Source organism: Penicillium cataractarum (assembly GCF_028827025.1).
Source record: "Penicillium cataractarum strain IBT 29864 chromosome Unknown utg000007l, whole genome shotgun sequence".
NCBI lineage: Eukaryota > Fungi > Ascomycota > Eurotiomycetes > Eurotiales > Aspergillaceae > Penicillium > Penicillium cataractarum.
In genome coordinates, this window is record NW_026622743.1 from 3,989,377 (window position 1) to 4,006,902 (window position 17,526).

A 17,526-nucleotide genomic window follows, 5' to 3' on the forward strand; every position below is an offset into this window, starting at 1 on the left:
CAGGTCCACAAATTATGTTCTATGGAAAGATGACCCGATTCGAACCTGTTGAGTTCAGGCTGAGCTGTAATCGCATGACTCATGTGTGAGCATTGTGATCGAGAAACCTGAGTCTGGTACCTACCAAAGTCCGATCGCCGAAAGCATGAATTAGGCTAACCATGAGCAACAAGTCTATCTCTAGGTCATTCTGACATGGATTGTCTTTCCAGTGTCTTCTATATCGAGACCTTCGATGAGGTGTCCTTCAAAATCAGGGTTTGCGCCAACATAATTTCAATCGCGACCCTTAGGTTCCTCGCGTGGATGCATGCTTGCAAAAATACATTATTGCACAGCCCAGCGGTATGGTGTCAGGTGATCATACACGTCTCTTGCCCGTTTAGGACTGCAATTCATGAGCTCTAGTCATTGAGATCTGAATCCATGATCACACAATGCACAATGGAGCTTGTTGCACAAAATAAGACGGCTTCGTGCATGGCCTCATGGAGGCCCGTGGCCCCTGACAGGAGGTTGGAGCCTGAGGCAGAACGTCGCGTCTCCGCCAAACAACAGTTCGATTGGCGACTTAACAACGTCGCCTGCCTTGCTCTATCTTCATTTGCTTAGGTCTTCTTCCTGCTTCGTTGCATGTTGCACGAGCTCACCTGAGTCTCCAACCATGATCGCTGCTCATCACGCTTACCCCTGGGCCAGAACTCAAGAACAGGGCAACCGTAGAGAAAAAGCTCGATGCTCCATTCAAGTTACATCTAGCATGCTTGCATAGCTGAAATACAAAGTGTCCACTGATATACATCCAGATACCGCTTGAGCACAACTTTCCTAGCGATACTCCTTCGGAGTCGGAGTCGGAGTCGGTCATCGTTGGGATCTTGACCAATCCTAGCACTAGATTCATCAGCACCGGCGCCCCTGTAGCCTCATGGCGATGATTCCAGACTGCAGCCAGGAACCGAGATGCAAAGATTCTCGTGGAATATGCAAGAGAAGGTGAAAACTAACGTTCTAGATCTACGCTTCAGCTTATGATTCGCCAATTATACTAGCGCCCTGGCGCGAGTGATCGGGATGTAATCCTGCTTTATGAGATGGCTAAACAACTCTTAGCTACATATCCGAATCCTGATCCATTTTATCTTGCTATGAATTGAAACCTCGTCCCATTGCTATGCAATCTTTGTTTCAGAGAACCTCCAGTTGAACGCCTACGGAACAATTCTACCTCGGCAAACCAGAATTAACACTCCCAATCCTCGTTGCGAGCCAACAGTCACACGCTGGTCACACCGGGCCGTTGATCGTTGGTGCAACTCGAATAATCCAATGTCCAGTCATTGTGAGGCTCGACCCGAGCCTATCGCCATCGTGGGAAGTGCTTGCCGCTTCCCTGGTGATGCGATATCTCCCGCGAAGCTCTGGGAACTACTCAAGGAACCTCGAGATGTCCTCGCCGAGATTCCCGATAGCCGCTTTAACTCGAAAGCCTTCTACCATCCTGATGGTACCCATCATGGTACAACCAATGTGCGCCATTCCTATGTCTTGTCCGATGATCATCGGTTGTTCGACGCGCAGTTCTTTGGAACTAAGCCGATTGAGGCCAACTCCATCGATCCTCAGCAACGGCTGCTACTAGAGACAGTATACGAATGCCTGGAATCAGCGGGTATCCCCATGGAAAAGCTGCAAGGGTCCAATACCGGCGTGTATGTTGGACTCATGACCAACGACTATGCGGATCTACTGGGGAGGGATGCCCAGAACCTCCCAACATACTTCGCGTCAGGGACGGCAAGAAGCATCCTCTCCAATCGTGTTTCTTATTTCTTCGATTGGCATGGACCTTCCATGACCATCGACACAGCCTGTTCATCCAGCCTTGTCGCCCTTCACCAGGCCGTGCTGAGTTTACGAAATGGTGAAAGCAACGTGGCTGTGGCAGCAGGAACGAACCTTCTACTTGGACCGGAGCAGTATATTGCTGAGAGCAAGCTCAAGATGCTTTCGCCGACCGGTCGCTCGCGGATGTGGGACAAAGATGCAGACGGATACGCTCGAGGTGACGGCATAGCTGCGATTTTCCTGAAAACTTTGAGTGCCGCGCTGGCCGACGGTGATCAGATCGAGTGTATTGTTCGCGAGACTGGTATTAATCAGGATGGACGTACGAAAGGCATTACCATGCCCAATCCTGTCGCACAGGCAGCCCTCATTCATGAAACCTATGCCAGAGCTGGACTTGACTTGTCCAAACCCAGCGACAGACCCCAGTATTTCGAGGCACATGGCACAGGTGAGCACTCGCCCAGACCCGTTATATTCTTGATCTAATCCGGCTAACAACAACAGGAACACCCGCTGGAGACCCAGTCGAAGCCCAAGCCATCAGTACGGCATTCTACGGCCCCAAAGCCAACTACCGTCGCACAGATGCTGATGAGGAACCGCTGTATGTCGGATCAATCAAAACAGTTATTGGACATACCGAGGGTACGGCTGGACTAGCCGCAGTATTGAAGGCTTCTTTGGCGCTACAGCATGGCGTCATTCCCCCAAATCTTCTCTTGAATGAACTCAATCCATCTGTACGACCGTTCTATGATGACCTCGAAATTCTGAATAGGGCGAGGGAATGGCCGAACCTCCCAGCGGAGACTGCGCGTCGGGCCAGTGTCAATAGCTTTGGTTTTGGTGGCGCCAATGCGCACGCCATCTTGGAATCTTTCGAGCAGGGCGATGTACAACTTGACCCTGCGGATTTGTCTACTGCCATTCTTACACCTTTCAACTTCTCTGCGAACTCTGAAAGATCCCTCCTTGCAAGCCTCGAAGAGTATTCTTCCTGTTTGAAAGCCCATCCCCATATAGACCTTCGCAGTTTATCATGGACCCTGAACTGTCGCCGGTCTACACTACCCTTCAGACTTTCACTAGTTGGCTCCACCGCAATCGATCTTGCCGCCAACCTTGAAAATGCCATACTATCGCCGTCGGATATTCTGCCACCTAGCCAAACGTCTAGTATCAGGCAGCCGAAGGTGCTCGGTATATTTACAGGACAGGGTGCGCAATGGGCTCAGATGGGAGCGGAGCTGCTACTAAGCTCTCCTCTGGCCGCCAATTGCATTGCAGAGCTTGATTTTGCTCTCCAGACGCTCCCTGAAGAAGACCGTCCTTCCTGGTCCCTGAAAGACGAAATTCTGAAAGACACACATTGCTCTCGCATCGGAGAAGCTCTGTTTTCGCAGCCTCTCAGTACAGCTGTCCAGGTCATGCTCGTTCAATTGTTGCGCACCGCTGGCGTTGAATTTATCGCTGTTGTTGGCCACTCATCCGGGGAGATCGCTGCAGCGTATGCGGCTGGTTACATTTCCGCACGGGATGCTATTAGGACCGCCTACTACCGCGGATGGTCTTTGCAGAATGCCCGAGACTGTAACGGGGTCAAAGGTGCTATGATGGCCGTGGGTACCTCTCTCGAAGATGCAAAGGAACTCTGTGATATGCCGTCACTAGAAGGTCGAATTTGTGTCGCGGCGAGCAATTCATCAGCCAGTGTCACACTTTCTGGCGATGCCAATGCTATCGATGAAGCAAAGGACATTTTCGAGGACGAGAAGAAGTTTGCCCGACTTCTCAAGGTTGATAAAGCGTATCACTCTCATCATATGCTCCCCTGTGCTGCTCCCTACATTGATGCAATGCAGAGATGTGCAATTACCATCCAACCTCGTTCTGACAACAAAACTGCCTGGATTTCTAGTGTCTACAGCAAGGACATCAATGATGTCAATGACAGTCTTGCAGATACTTATTGGAGCAACAATATGATCAATCCTGTCATGTTCTCGCAAGCCATCAGCCACGCTGTCGCTGCCTTCGGTCCCTTTGACATGGCCGTCGAGGTTGGTCCTCACCCTGCGTTGAAGGGACCGGCATTGCAAACGATCCAAGAAATCTCCGGAATGTCTCTACCATATACAGGTACTTTGTCTCGCTGTAAAAGTGACAAAAAGTCATTTGCATCTTCCCTTGGCGCGTTGTGGGCTCACCTTGGGGAGCATGCTGTTGATTTTGCAGGATTTGACAGAAGGGCAACAGGGGATGACCGACAGCCGATGTTACTAAAAGGACTACCTTCCTACTCGTGGGATCATGACCGTGTTTATTGGCATGAGTCCCGCATATCGTCGACGCTGCGAGTTGGAAGTGGAGAATTCCATCCTCTGCTAGGAATGAAATGTCCAGATGGCACTGAGAAGGAGCTCCGGTGGCGCAATTATCTCCATCCGCGCGAGATTCCCTGGCTCTCTCATCACCAGGTACAAGGTCAGATTGTCTTCCCTGCTGCAGGGTATATCTCAGCCGCGACCGAATGCTTGGTTCAACATTATGGGCTGGAGTCCATTCAACTCGTCGATTTTCAGGATGTCTTCATCGGACAGGCTCTGGTGCTTGAGGAGAATTCCGGTGTTGAGGTTCTGTTTACTCTCACTGTTACGGATACAAGCAAGGATTCCGTCAGAGCTTTGTATAGCTGCTATTCTGCTGGGAGCAAGGGAGTCTCATCTATGTCATTGCATGCCTCCGCGCAGGTTGATATCCTCCTTGGAGACCCTGATCCTGAAGCCCTTCCCTCGTGCAATGAGAGCCAACACTCCTTCTTGCATCTTGAGGAGGAGCGATTCTATAACTTTGTATCCGAGCTTGGATTTGGTTACACTGGCCCATTCCGCGCTCTAACTGGATTGACACGGAAGATGGATGAAGCCACTGGACAGATCATTGTACCCGTCGATGAAGAGTCTAATGAGCCCTTGATAATTCACCCGGGCCCCTTGGATGCTGCTATTCAGTCAATCATGCTGGCCTATTCTTTCCCTGGTGATGGGCGCCTACGTACGCTTTACCTCCCGACGAAGATTGACCGAATTCGCATCAACCCCTCTTCTTGTGTGAGCATGGCTGGACCTGGCACACTTCTTCCCTTCTACGCATCCGTTGCGGATGCCCGGTTTGCAGAGCTTTCCGGTGATGTTGACATATACTCTGCCGATGGAAAGCACACCGTGGTTCAACTCCAGGGACTTCACACCACTCCTTTGTCACCACTCTCGTCTGCAACAGATGTGCCAATGTTCACAGAGATGACTTGGCTTGCCGAGGAGCCAAGCGGGCGAGAAGGGGATGTCATTCGAAGTTGGTTGATTGAAGATTGTACTCATTCATTAGATTTGGAACGCATTGCCCACTTCTATCTGAAGAATCTTCATATGTCAATCTCTGCCACCGAAAGGCCACAGGCCCAATTGCACCATTCTCATCTCCTTGCATATGCTGGCCACTGTACTACCCTCGTCAAGTCTGGCGATCACCCTTTTGCAAAGCAGGAATGGGCAGATGACACTAATGGAAGCATATCAGAGATACTGCAAAGGTAAATATTTTCCCTAATACTAAGGTCACAGCGCTGACCAACTCTAGATTGCCCGACAGCATTGACGCCGAGGTCATGCGCTCTGTGGGAGAAAGCCTCCCGGCTATTGTTTGTGGAGAGACCAACATTCTTGACATTCTAATGCAGGACAATATGTTGAGTCGGTTCTATAATGGGACACTTGGAATAAAGTCCTACTTGAACGAAATGGGTCGCATTGCTGGTCAAATTGGCAACAGATATCCCCACGTCAATGTTCTAGAAATCGGTTTGTCTTCACCCTAGACCCCCGAGGGTATTACGACAAAGGTCTGACAATGCGTACAGGCGCCGGTGCTGGCGAGGCAACCGAACCTATTCTCCGCGAACTGGACACAGCCTTTTCCTCTTATACCTACACAGACTTCTTGGAAAATTCGCTGGAGAGTGCCAAAGACAAATTTCAGCCACACCAGGCTAAAATGGCATTCAGAGTCTTGGATATAGAAAAGGATGTCGTTGAACAAGGATACGGAGAGGGGTCGTATGATCTAGTCATTGCGTCTCTTGCCTTATACGCTACTGAGAACCTTCAACGCACCTTGTCCAACATCCGCCGTCTCCTGAAGCCAGGTGGATATTTGCTCACACTTGAAATCACCGATCCAAATGTGATGCGTTTTGGAGTTGTCCTGGCGGGCCTCCCTGGGTGGTGGCTAGGTCATAAGGAGGGAAGAACCTTGTCACCATTTGTATCTCATCAAAAGTGGAACGAGATGATGAAAGATGCCGGCTTCTCCGGTATTGATGCCTCAATTCTCCATGACACAGAGCAGTTGGTACCTTTCTCAGTGATGTTGACAAAGGCAGTTGACCATCGTGTCAAATTCTTGCGAGACCCTCTTGGGACGGGTCATCAAAGGCTGGATCTCCAATCGTTGACAGTCATTGGCGGTAAGACTTCTCACACGTCTGCCATGGTGGCGGATATCAAGAACGCGGTTGGTTGGCACTTTGACAAGATTCGGAGTTATCCTGAGCTTTCGGATATTGGCCCTGACGAACTTCCATTCATGGGTACGGTCCTCAACTTGGCAGAGCTTGATTCACCCGCATTGTTTAACATGAGCCCTGAAACTTTGAAGGGCTTTCAAGAACTTTTCAGACAGAGCAAGAATGTTCTCTGGGTTGGACATGGTGCCTTAGGCGAAAATCCAGCGGGCAATTTATTCCGCGGCATCCAACGGACTATTGCCATGGAAATGCGTCATTTGCGCATGCAATCACTCAATTTCTCATCAATCGCTGACACTAATCCTGGATTGATTGGAAAGAAGCTTCTCCAATTCGTGGCTACTGACGTCTGGGACCAAAGCGACCAGCTAGGGGGGATGCTTTGGTACACGGAACCTGAGTTGTCCTTCCAAGATGGGAAGATGCTCATTCCCAGGCTTCGGTTGAGCTCTCAGCGAAATGACAGATACAATTCGTCCAAGAGGCTTATCGTTGATGCCATTGATCGCGATTCCTCTGCGGTTGCAATTTCAAAGGCTGAGAATTATCACGTTCTGGAGACGAAGATGTTGAACCCTCCACTGTTCGGTGACCGAATCGAAGTGCAGGTAACGAGTTGCCTTCTGCGCTCTGTCTCGGTATCTGAGACAGACTACATGTTCCTAGTGACTGGCAAAGAACCTAATGGCAATGGGTATCTGGTTATGCTCGCTGAAAATCTGGCCTCCCGGGTCTACGTGCCACCCTCATGGATCATAACGCGTGGAGACTCAGAGGATCAAGCCATAAAGTCATTACTCAGCCTTTATGTTCATGTTCTCGCACAGTCGATGTTCAAAAAGATGGCTCCAGGAACGGCGTTGGCTGTTTTGGAGCCAGAATTTTCATTCGCCGCAGCTCTGACGCATCATGCTCGCCAGGCAGGTGTGCAACTTGTCTTCTTCACGACAACGAGCAGTCCATGTTCCTATCCTTGGATCCATGTACATCGCTACTCAACACGTCGAGAATTATCTAACAAGATTCCTCGAAATATCACTCGACTTTTTAACGTCGGCGGCGGCGACGAGGTGGTGCTTTTATTGAAGAGCATATTACCTGCGGAGTGCAAATCTGAAAATGAACAAAACATGACACGAGACATCTCAGAAGTATCTTCGTCTGTCAATGTGAATCGATTCGCTTCACAGATGCAGATGACTTGGACAAGGGAAGACCAGGACCACGTCCCTGTTAATATTAACAGGCTACCTCGGCTGAGTTTGCAGAACCTTATTGAGACCCAGGGGATTGTTCCCCAGTCTTTGATTACCTTGGATCACTCGAAGCTCCCAGCTCAAGTCAGACCCGCTACCAAAGTGGTCAAATTCGCCAAGAATAAAACGTACTGGTTGGTTGGGTTGACAGGTGGCCTAGGTCTCTCCCTGTGCCAATGGATGGCCAACCAGGGAGCGAAATACATTGCACTTTCTAGTCGGAACCCCAAAGTGGATGAGACCTGGATACTCCGAATGGCCGCCAACGGCTGCACTGTCAGAGTCTTTGCGAAGTATGTCCCTTTCCATCTCACTTTGGACGCTGTCTGGAATTGCTTACTGACTGGGATAGTGACATCACAAATCGTACTTCCGTTCAAAGCACTCACCGTCAAATCGTTGAATCAATGCCTCCAATCGGTGGAGTTGCGCAGGGGGCCATGGTCCTACAAGACACAATGTTCCTCGATCTCGACCTTGCCCGTTTCAATGCCGCGCTTCAGCCTAAGGTCCAGGGCAGTGTTATGCTGGGCGAGCTGTTCTCGGAAGACTCCTTGGATTTCATGATCTTTTTCTCGTCCATGGCTGCTTTGACCGGAAACCCCGGTCAGGCAGCTTACAACGCGGCCAATATGTTCATGGCCAGCCTGGCAGCTCAGCGTAAAATACGTGGCTTAGCTGGCCATGCCATCAATATTGGGGCCATTGTGGGCAACGGGTATGTGACCAGAGAACTCAACATGGGACAACAATCATATCTCTACAAGGTCGGTCACAACTGGATGTCTGAACAAGATTTCCACGAGATATTTGCAGAGGGGGTTCTCTCATGCATGGAGCGGAAGGAGACGGCCGATATCTGCAGTGGTCTCCGCATCGACGACGATGATTCCAAGGAATGGGTATCCAACCCCATATTCCAACACCTTGTGTTCAAATCAAACACCCTGATCGAGGATGACAAGAAGGGCAAGACCAGCGTCATGCTCAAGGCTCGGTTGTTAGAGGCAACGTCCAACATTGAAGTGATAGAGGCCTTGCAAGGTAATAACAGCTTATCCTTCTATCAACCGGTGACAGATTACTCATCGAACTCTAGATGCCTTTACCATTAAACTTCAGTCAGCGCTTCAACTTGATCCCGACAAGCCGATCCTCGATATGAGTCCAGATGAGCTTGGTGTTGATTCGCTCAATGCCGTTGACTTCCGCTCTTACTTCATGAAGGAACTTGGTGTTGACGTAACTGTGTTGAAGATTTTCAACGCTGGCTCGATCCAAGAGTTGCTTGCTTTTGTTGCAAGCTGTCTCCCCTCACATTTGGTACCAAATGTGGCAGAGAGTGACATGGGCAAGTCTCAAGAGTCGCAACCGCCCAGCCAATCAACACCTTCCGATCGTCCCTCAACTCTTCAAAGCCTTTTGAGTGACCCCGAGTCACAGGGGACTGATGAGATCAAGACGTTCCACTTGGAGTACATTCCATCTGTGAATCGTGCAACCAGCACCTCATCGGCATCGATTACTGCAGGAGACTCTAGTTCCGACCAGGACGAAGACACCTCTTCCCTGACCTCACTTGACAGTGAGTCTGACGCGCCCGAAAAGCAAAGAATTGAGCGGACTGTCCCAATGTCATTTGGACAATCGCGATTCTGGTTCCTCCGGTCCCTCGTGCAAGATCAGACCGCCTTCAATGTCACTCCAACGTTTGAGCTGACGGGGAAGATTAACGTCGACAGCTTGTCACATGCGGTCGAACTTGTTGGCCAGCGCCATGAAGCGCTTCGGACGTTCTTCTTCACTGATGAAAATAAGCGCCATATGCAAGGGATTTGGGCGAAGGCATCTCTGCACCTAGAGCACGTCTTTATTACAGACGAGGCCGAGGTGAATGTGGCCAAGCACAGAATGAAATCGCACATTTTCAGTATCGCCGAGGGCGAGGTTATGCGCGTACAGCTGCTTACCTTGACACAGGGTCATCATTGGTTATTATTCGGCTTCCATCATATCAACATGGATGGGTTCAGCTTTGAAAACCTGTGGTTGGAACTCAACGAGTCTTATGAAGGCATCGTCAAGTCGCCTCATTCACTACAGTATCCCGATTTCACAACCAGACAACTACGCGAGTATGAAGAAGGCATCTGGATGGAGGATCTGGAATATTGGAGAAGCGAATTTGCGGTTCTCCCAGAGCCAATTCCATTGCTGCCATTCTCTCTTCAGCCAGCGCGGCCAACAATCTCAAGCTATGCTACTTATCGTGCACAGATCCGCCTAGGCGTAGAGCTTTCAAATGAAGTTGAGAAGTGCTGTCGAATGTTCAAAGTCACCCCGTTTCATTTCCATCTTGCCATGTGGCAGATTCTTCTCCATCGTCACCTCAATATTCCAAGTCTTTGCATCGGGCTTGCTGATGGCAGTCGTGCTGATGGCGATATCCTACAAAGCGTGGGAATGTTCCTCAATCTTCTTCCGATGCGATTCTCGCTGGACTCGTCTCAATCCTTCGGAGAGGCCCTCAAAGAGGCGAAGCGGGTATCACAAGAAGCCCTCGCCCATTCTCGTGTTCCATTCGATGTTATTCTGTCTGAGCTGAATGTCCCCCGGTCTGCGTCACACAGCCCGCTGTTCCAGGCATTTTACAATTACCGTCCACGAACGGAGATGTCCCGCCACTTCTGTGGCTGTCAAGCGGAAGGAACGCTTCTTACAACGGGAGAGACCTCTAATGATCTCCATTTGGACGTGGTCAATTTTTCAAACGGAGACACCCTTATTAACCTTCTCGTTCAGCAAGATCTCTATAGTCTCGAACACGCTGAGATTCTGCTTCGCAGCTATGAAAATCTTGTCCAGGCGTTCACCCGTAACCCTGCGACTAAAGTTTCATGGCCGCCCTTGTTTTCGCAGACAGATATTGAAAATGCGATTGAAACAGGTAGAGGTAGGCATTTCTCCTTCCTTTAAAGCAGCTGCGTTATTCTAACTCTCAGAAGGACCGGAAGTCCAAACCCCATGGTCATCCACCTTGGTTCATCGCATAGATGATATAATGGAGCTCTACCCAACCCATGTTGCCATGAGAGAACCCAATGGAATGCAACTAACTTACTCACAACTGCAAGAACGGGTCGCCACAATTTCCAACAAGCTGCTTGGCAGCGGTGTTGCCCCTGGGACCCGCGTTAGTGTCTTCCAAGCGCCTAGTATCAACTGGATTTGCTCGTTGCTCGCTATCTGGCGTATTGGCGCTGTATATCTTCCACTGGATAAGAAAGTTGGGATACAGCGATTGTCCCTGATGGTTGCTGAATCACGGCCTGCTGTCATTCTGACAGACTCAACAACCACCTCTGACTTTGTTCGGTTTCACAGCTCAGCTGAAGGGCATAATATCGGCGATCTGGCTACGTCATCTGAGCCTCTTCCTCCAAACGTGGCGTCACCCAGCCAGACTGCAATCATCATCTACACCAGTGGCTCAACTGGTGTCCCGAAAGGAATTTCCCTGAGTCATTCCTCGCACCTGCACCAGATACAAGCATCAAGTCAAACTTGGAGTTTTCCACTAGGCATGGAAACTGTGCTTCACCAGTCTTCTTATGCGTGGGACATGTCTATGTATCAGATTCTGTTATCTCTATGCAACGCTGCAACACTGATAATTGCTCCAAACTCGACACGTGGTGATCCTGTCGCGATAACGGATCTCATTGAGTCCGAAAAAGTGACGACGGTCCTTGCAACACCAACAGAATACCTTGCCTGGCTACGAGACGGTCAAGCGTCATTGCAACGATCTTCACTCGCTCTCGCAATATCTGGGGGCGAGCCTTTAACGACTGGTCTTTTGAAGGGGTTCCAATGTCTTGCCAAACCGGACCTAAGGCTTTTCAATGTCTACGGTCCAGCTGAAGTAACGATTGCTTGCAGTACGGAAGAAATTCCGTATACTAAACTGAACTCAGACTCCCTGGATTCTTGCCTTGGTCTTTCCACTCTCCCAAATTACTCTGTCTGCATCGTTGATGAAGACATGCAGCCGCTTCCGATTGGTATACCAGGAGAAGTAGTCATTGGAGGAGCCGGCATCGCAGAAGGATATCTTGATCCTAAACTGACAAAGGATAGCTTTTTGCCTGATCGATACGCAAACCCTTACTTCAAGAGCCAGGGTTGGACCAAAGTTCATCGAACGGGAGATCGAGGACGGCTCACCCAAGATGGCCGTCTAACACTACTAGGTCGCATCAAGGGTGACAATCAAATTAAACTTGGTGGAATTCGCATCAACGTCGAAGAGATAGAGGCAAGCATTGTCCAGAGCTCTGGAGGTGCTATCTCACAGGCCATCGTTTCTCTTCGTTCAGGGTCTAAGAATCACGACGGTGGATCGTTCCTTGTTGCCTTTGTCATTCTCGCCAATACTGAGAACTCTGAAGCTGAATCTCGACTATTGAGAAATTTACCAGCCAGCTTGCCCCTACCTCAGTATATGCGCCCTGCAATGGTCGTTCCGCTTGCCGCTTTCCCACAAAATACCTCTGGCAAAGTTGACAGGCTGGCTGTCAGCAAAATTCCGATCTCACAGCCCGTTCCCCAGGTTCTCACCAATGGAGCTCTCACCCCTATGGAGGAATCTTTGCGTACTCTATGGCAGGAAGTCATCTCACAAGACATAGTTGGCTTACACTCTCTCGACTCACATGCCGACTTTTTCCATGTTGGTGGCAGCTCGCTATCTCTGGTCGACCTTCAAGCGCATGTGAAAGATCGATTTGGTGTCTCTGTCCCCTTACATCAGCTGTTTGAAGCAAGCACTTTACAAGGCATGGCATCCCGCATTCAGAAAATTTTTTCTGAGCAATCCTCCTCGTCAGTGGACTGGGAGGAAGAGCTTGAGGCTCTTCTTGCTGAAGTTCCAATCATTCCAGATGCCGATGTGCCAGATAGACCTTCCGGGACTGGTGTCGTGGTCCTGACAGGAGCAACCGGCTTCATTGGCAAAGAAATTCTCCGTCAGCTCGTGACCGATGACCGATTTCATGTCATCTACTGTCTGGCAGTTAGAAAACCATTGACTCAACTCCCCGCCATTTTCGCCAATCGCAAAGTTCACGTTCATCACGGTAACTTGGGCTCCCCTCGGCTGGGCTTATCAGATAATGATGCATCCTCAATCTTCCAATCAGCAGACATCGTGATTCACAATGGGGCTGATGTCTCTTTCATGAAGAGCTATCAATCACTAAAGCTGACGAATGTCGCTTCAACAGCGGAACTGGTCAAACTTGCCTTGCCGCGGCGGATTCCGTTCCACTTCATCTCTACTGCGAGTGTGACTCGATTCGCAGGCACTGATTCCTTTGGAGAGGTTTCTGTGGCTTCTTTCCCACCTCCTGTTATCCCACAAGATGGTTATGCGACGGGCAAATGGGTGTGCGAGGTGTTCCTGGAGCGTGTCAGTCAATCATGGGGTCTGCCAGTGTGGAATCATCGTCCTTCGAGCGTGACAGGTTCTGATGCCCCAGAGCTAGATCTCATGAGCAACGTTCTTCGGTATTGTCAGACTACCAAGAAGATCCCAGCTTCTGAAGCGTGGAGCGGTGTCTTTGATTTTATCTCAGTGGAGTCAGCGGCGGCGCAGATTATCGATGGTGTCCGTCTCTCCGGTACTGCACCTTCCACAGATGGGGGAGTGAGGTTTGTCTATGAGTCTGGTGAGATTCAAGTCGGGCAACACGAGGTACAATCGATGATGGAATCGGGTGCTGGGGAGCAATTTGAAACGGTTTCTTTGATGGAGTGGGTTGACGCTGCTGAGGCAGCAGGTATGAATGCCCTTCTAGGAGTGTATTTGCGCCAAGCTGCGGATGGCCAGATTCTTCTTCCCAGGCTGGTCAAAGGTAGTGGAGAGCATCTCTGGACTGGGGCTAGATAAGAGTGACAGTAGAGTGTATCCATAGAGGTCATAGAATCAAAGCATCCATGGATATCAATTCCTAGGCTAGTCTCCATCTCTCTCTAAACAGCTCATCGATCGTAACAACATCATAAGACTACGCAGTAAGCACAACAAACATGGCAGTAATACATGAGGTTTCATTCTATACTATGCAATTGAATCACGACTCATTTCAAGATCATTAACATCACTATTTACAACCCCAGCCAGAATCTGGTCTTGCCAACCTCAAACTCACCCTGCAACTCCTCCGCGCCAGTACCAGTCACAGAAACCTGGTAACGACCCTTCTCCGAAATCCACTGCTCCCGCTGCTCATCCCACCAGCTGGTAGCAATCTTCTTCTCCACGCTGAGCTCGACAGTCTTAGACTCGCCGGGCTGCAGGAAGACCTTCTTGAAAGCCTTCAGCTCGCGCAGAGGACGGTTGACATCCGTCTTGGGAGGGACGATCCAAAGCTGCACGATCTCGGCACCGGCAATAGAGCCGGTGTTGGTGACGGTGGCGGTGGCGGTGATAGGTTCGCCGGACTCGGTGTACTTGGCTTCCTCGGGAACGGTGCTGATTTGCAGATCTGAGCGGGTGAAGGTGGTGTAGGAGAGACCGTGGCCGAAGGGGAATTCGGGTGTAACATCGCTCTTCTCGAAGAAGCGGTAGCCAACGTAGATGTCCTCGCCGTAGAGGACGCGGCCGCGCTCGGAGCGGAAGTTGACGTAGGAGGGGTTGTCTTGCAGACGACGGGGGAATGTGATGGGGAGCTTGGCGGATGGGTTGACGTCTCCGTAAAGGACATCTGCGATACCGTTTCCGCACTCGTTACCGCCGAACCAGGCCTGGACGAGGGCACGAGCTTCGTTAGCCCAGGGCATGGTGACGGGTGTGCCGGATTGGATCACGACGACGGCGTTGGGGTTAACGGCGAGCACGCGGCTGATCAGGTCGTCGCTGCCGGGGGGCAGATCCATGTGGTCACGGTCGTAGCCCTCGGTCTCCCACTCGCTGGTCAGACCGGCGAAGATGATGACCTGCTCGGCCTCCTTGGCTTGCTCGACGGCCTTGGAGATGAGCTCGTCCTGGCTGACACGGCGGGTCGCGCCGAATCGGAAACCACCCGGTCCGAAGACGACTATGCCGCGAGTGTCCAGGTCGGAGGTGGGAGCGCTACCGAACTCGAAGACAACCTTGTATGTCTGGCCAGCCTTAAGTTCCTTGACGCCGAGCTCTTCGATGGTGGCAGTACCGAAGAAGGCAGAGCCCTGCTTCTGGTTCTTGGTGTTGTCGACAACCACCTCGCCATCCACGAGCAGACGGCCAGTGCCGACAACCGTCACGCCAAAGTCGTACAGGCCATCCTCCTCGGGGGTGAAGTAGCCTTCCATGTCGACGTAGAAGGTCATAGACTTGATCTTGGGGTTGATATAGTCCATCAGGAATCCCATGGAGCTGACAAGGTGAAGCTCATCGACGAGAGTGCGTTCCTCGGCACCATGCGGCTCATTGTACACCTTGAAGGTGAAGCCAGTCTTTCCATCTTCAGTCTTCAGGAGAGGACCCAGAAGAGGCAGCTCCTTGTGGGAGTAGACACCCTGCACATACTTAACCTCACCCTGGCTCTTCGCGGCGACTCCGTCGAATGGGCTCACGGTGTAGTAGGGAGCCAGCGAGGCAGAGCCACCACCGCAGTATGAGGCAGTCTTAGCGTTGGGGCCAATGACGAGCACAGAGCCGTCCTTCTTCAGAGGGAGAGCACCGCCCTCATTCTTCAGGAGAACGACGGATTCAGCGGCTGCTCGGCGCATCAAGGCTTGATCTTCGGGGCGGTTGAGGGCCTTCTCCTCGGCTCCTTCGGGGATACCAACGGCGTCGACCCGGTTAATCAAGTTGAGAATATTGCGCACACGCTCGTCCAGCTTGAACTGGGGAACCTTGTTTGAGGAAACGGCGTGAGCAAGGGCCTCGCCTCGCCAGCGGGTCTTTCCGGGCATCTCAATATCAAGGCCGGCGTTGATTGAATCGGATGTGGTGTAAGTACCGAACCTGGGTAGACAGTTAGAACAAATCCCCTAACAAATGAATATAGCTCAGTTTCGAGGCGAAGAGCTTACCAGTCACTCATAATCAGGCCCTCCCATCCCCACTCCTTGCGGAGAATATCGTCAATAATAGCCTTGTTCTCACTAACGTGAGTACCGTTGACCTTATTATAAGCAGTCATAATACAAGCCGACCGGCAAATGCGCATAGCCAACTGGAACGGAAGCAGATAAATCTCACGCAGCGCACGCTCCGTGACAATACTGTTGACAGCCATACGCTCATGCTCCTGGTCGTTGCAAACAAAGTGCTTCAGCGTTGCGGCAACGCCCTTCTCTTGCATACCCTTGCACATATGACCCGCCAGGGTACCGGAGAGCACGCCATCCTCGGAGAAGGACTCGAAGCCACGTCCTCCAAGAGGAGAACGCTGGATATTAATGGTAGGGCCCAAGATAATGTGAGTACCCTTTGCGATCGCCTCCTCACCCATCAATGAGCCGACTTCGGCAAGCAATTCGGTGTCCCAGGTAGCACCCAGGGCGGTCGCGCATGGGAAACAGGCAGCCGGAATACCGTTGAAGAAGCGAGTGCCACGGACACCATTGGGGCCATCGGACATGCGCAATGAAGGGATGTTCAGACGTGGAATGGGTGTCGTGTGCCAGAAATCACGTCCTGAATAAATAGAGTCAGCATTGGCTTGAATGGCGGGGTATCATAACCCCAAACTGATGATCATCATTCCGGGTAGAACATAGGAGGGGTTTCTCGAAAACATACCAGCTGTGAGAGCGACCTTCTCGCCGAGCGTCAGCTCTTCAATAGTCTTTTCAACGTCGATTGGGGCCATTTTGCTGTAAATATGGGTGTATTATAGAGTGAAGATGCTTTTTGAAAGCGCGAAGCAAGGGAATTGCTTTACTCCGACCGGCCAAATGCGGTAGGAATAGTTCCAGGTATAGGAATCACAGAGAGAATCCAAAGATCGAGAGAGGCAGTACGGTTCGAATCTGTTCCAACTTGAACATGAACATGCAATAGGTGTTTCTCAACTGGAAAGAGAATAAGTATACGGCGAATGTCCGGGGAGTTGCGCGAATACTTATACCACCGCAGCCTCTCCAAGATTGTGGAACCGGTCTCCCCGCTTCGAATGGAATGACCAACGTGTACCAAACAAAGGAGGGGATCTCAAGCTCACAGTCCTCTTTGGCGAGAGAATCTAAGCAGTCTTAGTGGAGAGTGGAATGACAAGCCCACCAAACCCCAAGAAGACCAGCTCAAACAGGCACGGAGAAGCGGCCGCCGAAGCGCCCGAAGTTTAGCCGGTCGCGGCACTCGCGGAGTCGCGGCCACTCGGGATTTCGGTCCGTCCAGCCGACTTGGGCAATTGGAACCACCGTGGCTATTCTTCTGGGGTAGAATCATGGAGTAAAGATGTGCTCGTGTTTGTCTATGTCCCTATTGATCAAATGGCACCTGGGCTTGATTGTGGGGTTAACTATTGGTGCCCGCGAAATCTATGCTGGTCGCATGATATATATCGTTGCGTAGTATCGGAGTGGTCTAATCAAATCGATAGACAGGTAACTAAATTAGATCTCGGCATAGTTTCCTTGAAACATATTCTGATGCCCAATCTATGATCAAACTACTAGACTAGTGCTTTCTTCAATTAGAGACGACAATTCTGTCAATTTGGGACCATTATTGTTCTGGAAGCGATTCTGCAATAAAACCCGTGAGCAACTGGCCAACGCAGCCACGACGTCACCGGCATTTCTCCTCAATCCTGAATATTCGCCGGGGTGCCTCGTCAATTT

At 50.8% G+C, this 17,526-nt stretch overlaps 2 protein-coding genes across 2 annotated transcripts; one reads left to right on the forward strand and one right to left on the reverse strand.

Annotated features, from left to right (window-relative positions):
- Positions 1–1,329: 1,329 nt before the first annotated feature.
- Positions 1,330–13,642, forward strand: N7496_008980 (Polyketide synthase-nonribosomal peptide synthetase; the record flags this gene model as incomplete). The annotated part of the gene is made up of 7 exons (XM_056701899.1): positions 1,330–2,299; positions 2,356–5,443; positions 5,491–5,711; positions 5,771–7,985; positions 8,045–8,736; positions 8,792–10,645; positions 10,695–13,642. The coding sequence occupies 7 exons, from the start codon at positions 1,330–1,332 to the stop codon at positions 13,640–13,642; spliced, it is 11,988 nt and encodes a 3,995-aa protein (XP_056553962.1).
- Positions 13,643–13,860: 218 nt separating this feature from the next.
- N7496_008981 (beta-glucosidase) lies at positions 13,861–16,553 on the reverse strand (the record flags this gene model as incomplete). The annotated part of the gene is made up of 3 exons (XM_056701900.1): positions 13,861–15,703; positions 15,772–16,378; positions 16,484–16,553. 3 exons carry the CDS (start codon positions 16,551–16,553, stop codon positions 13,861–13,863), a joined length of 2,520 nt encoding a protein of 839 aa, XP_056553963.1.
- Between the last annotated feature and the right edge of the window lie 973 nt (positions 16,554–17,526).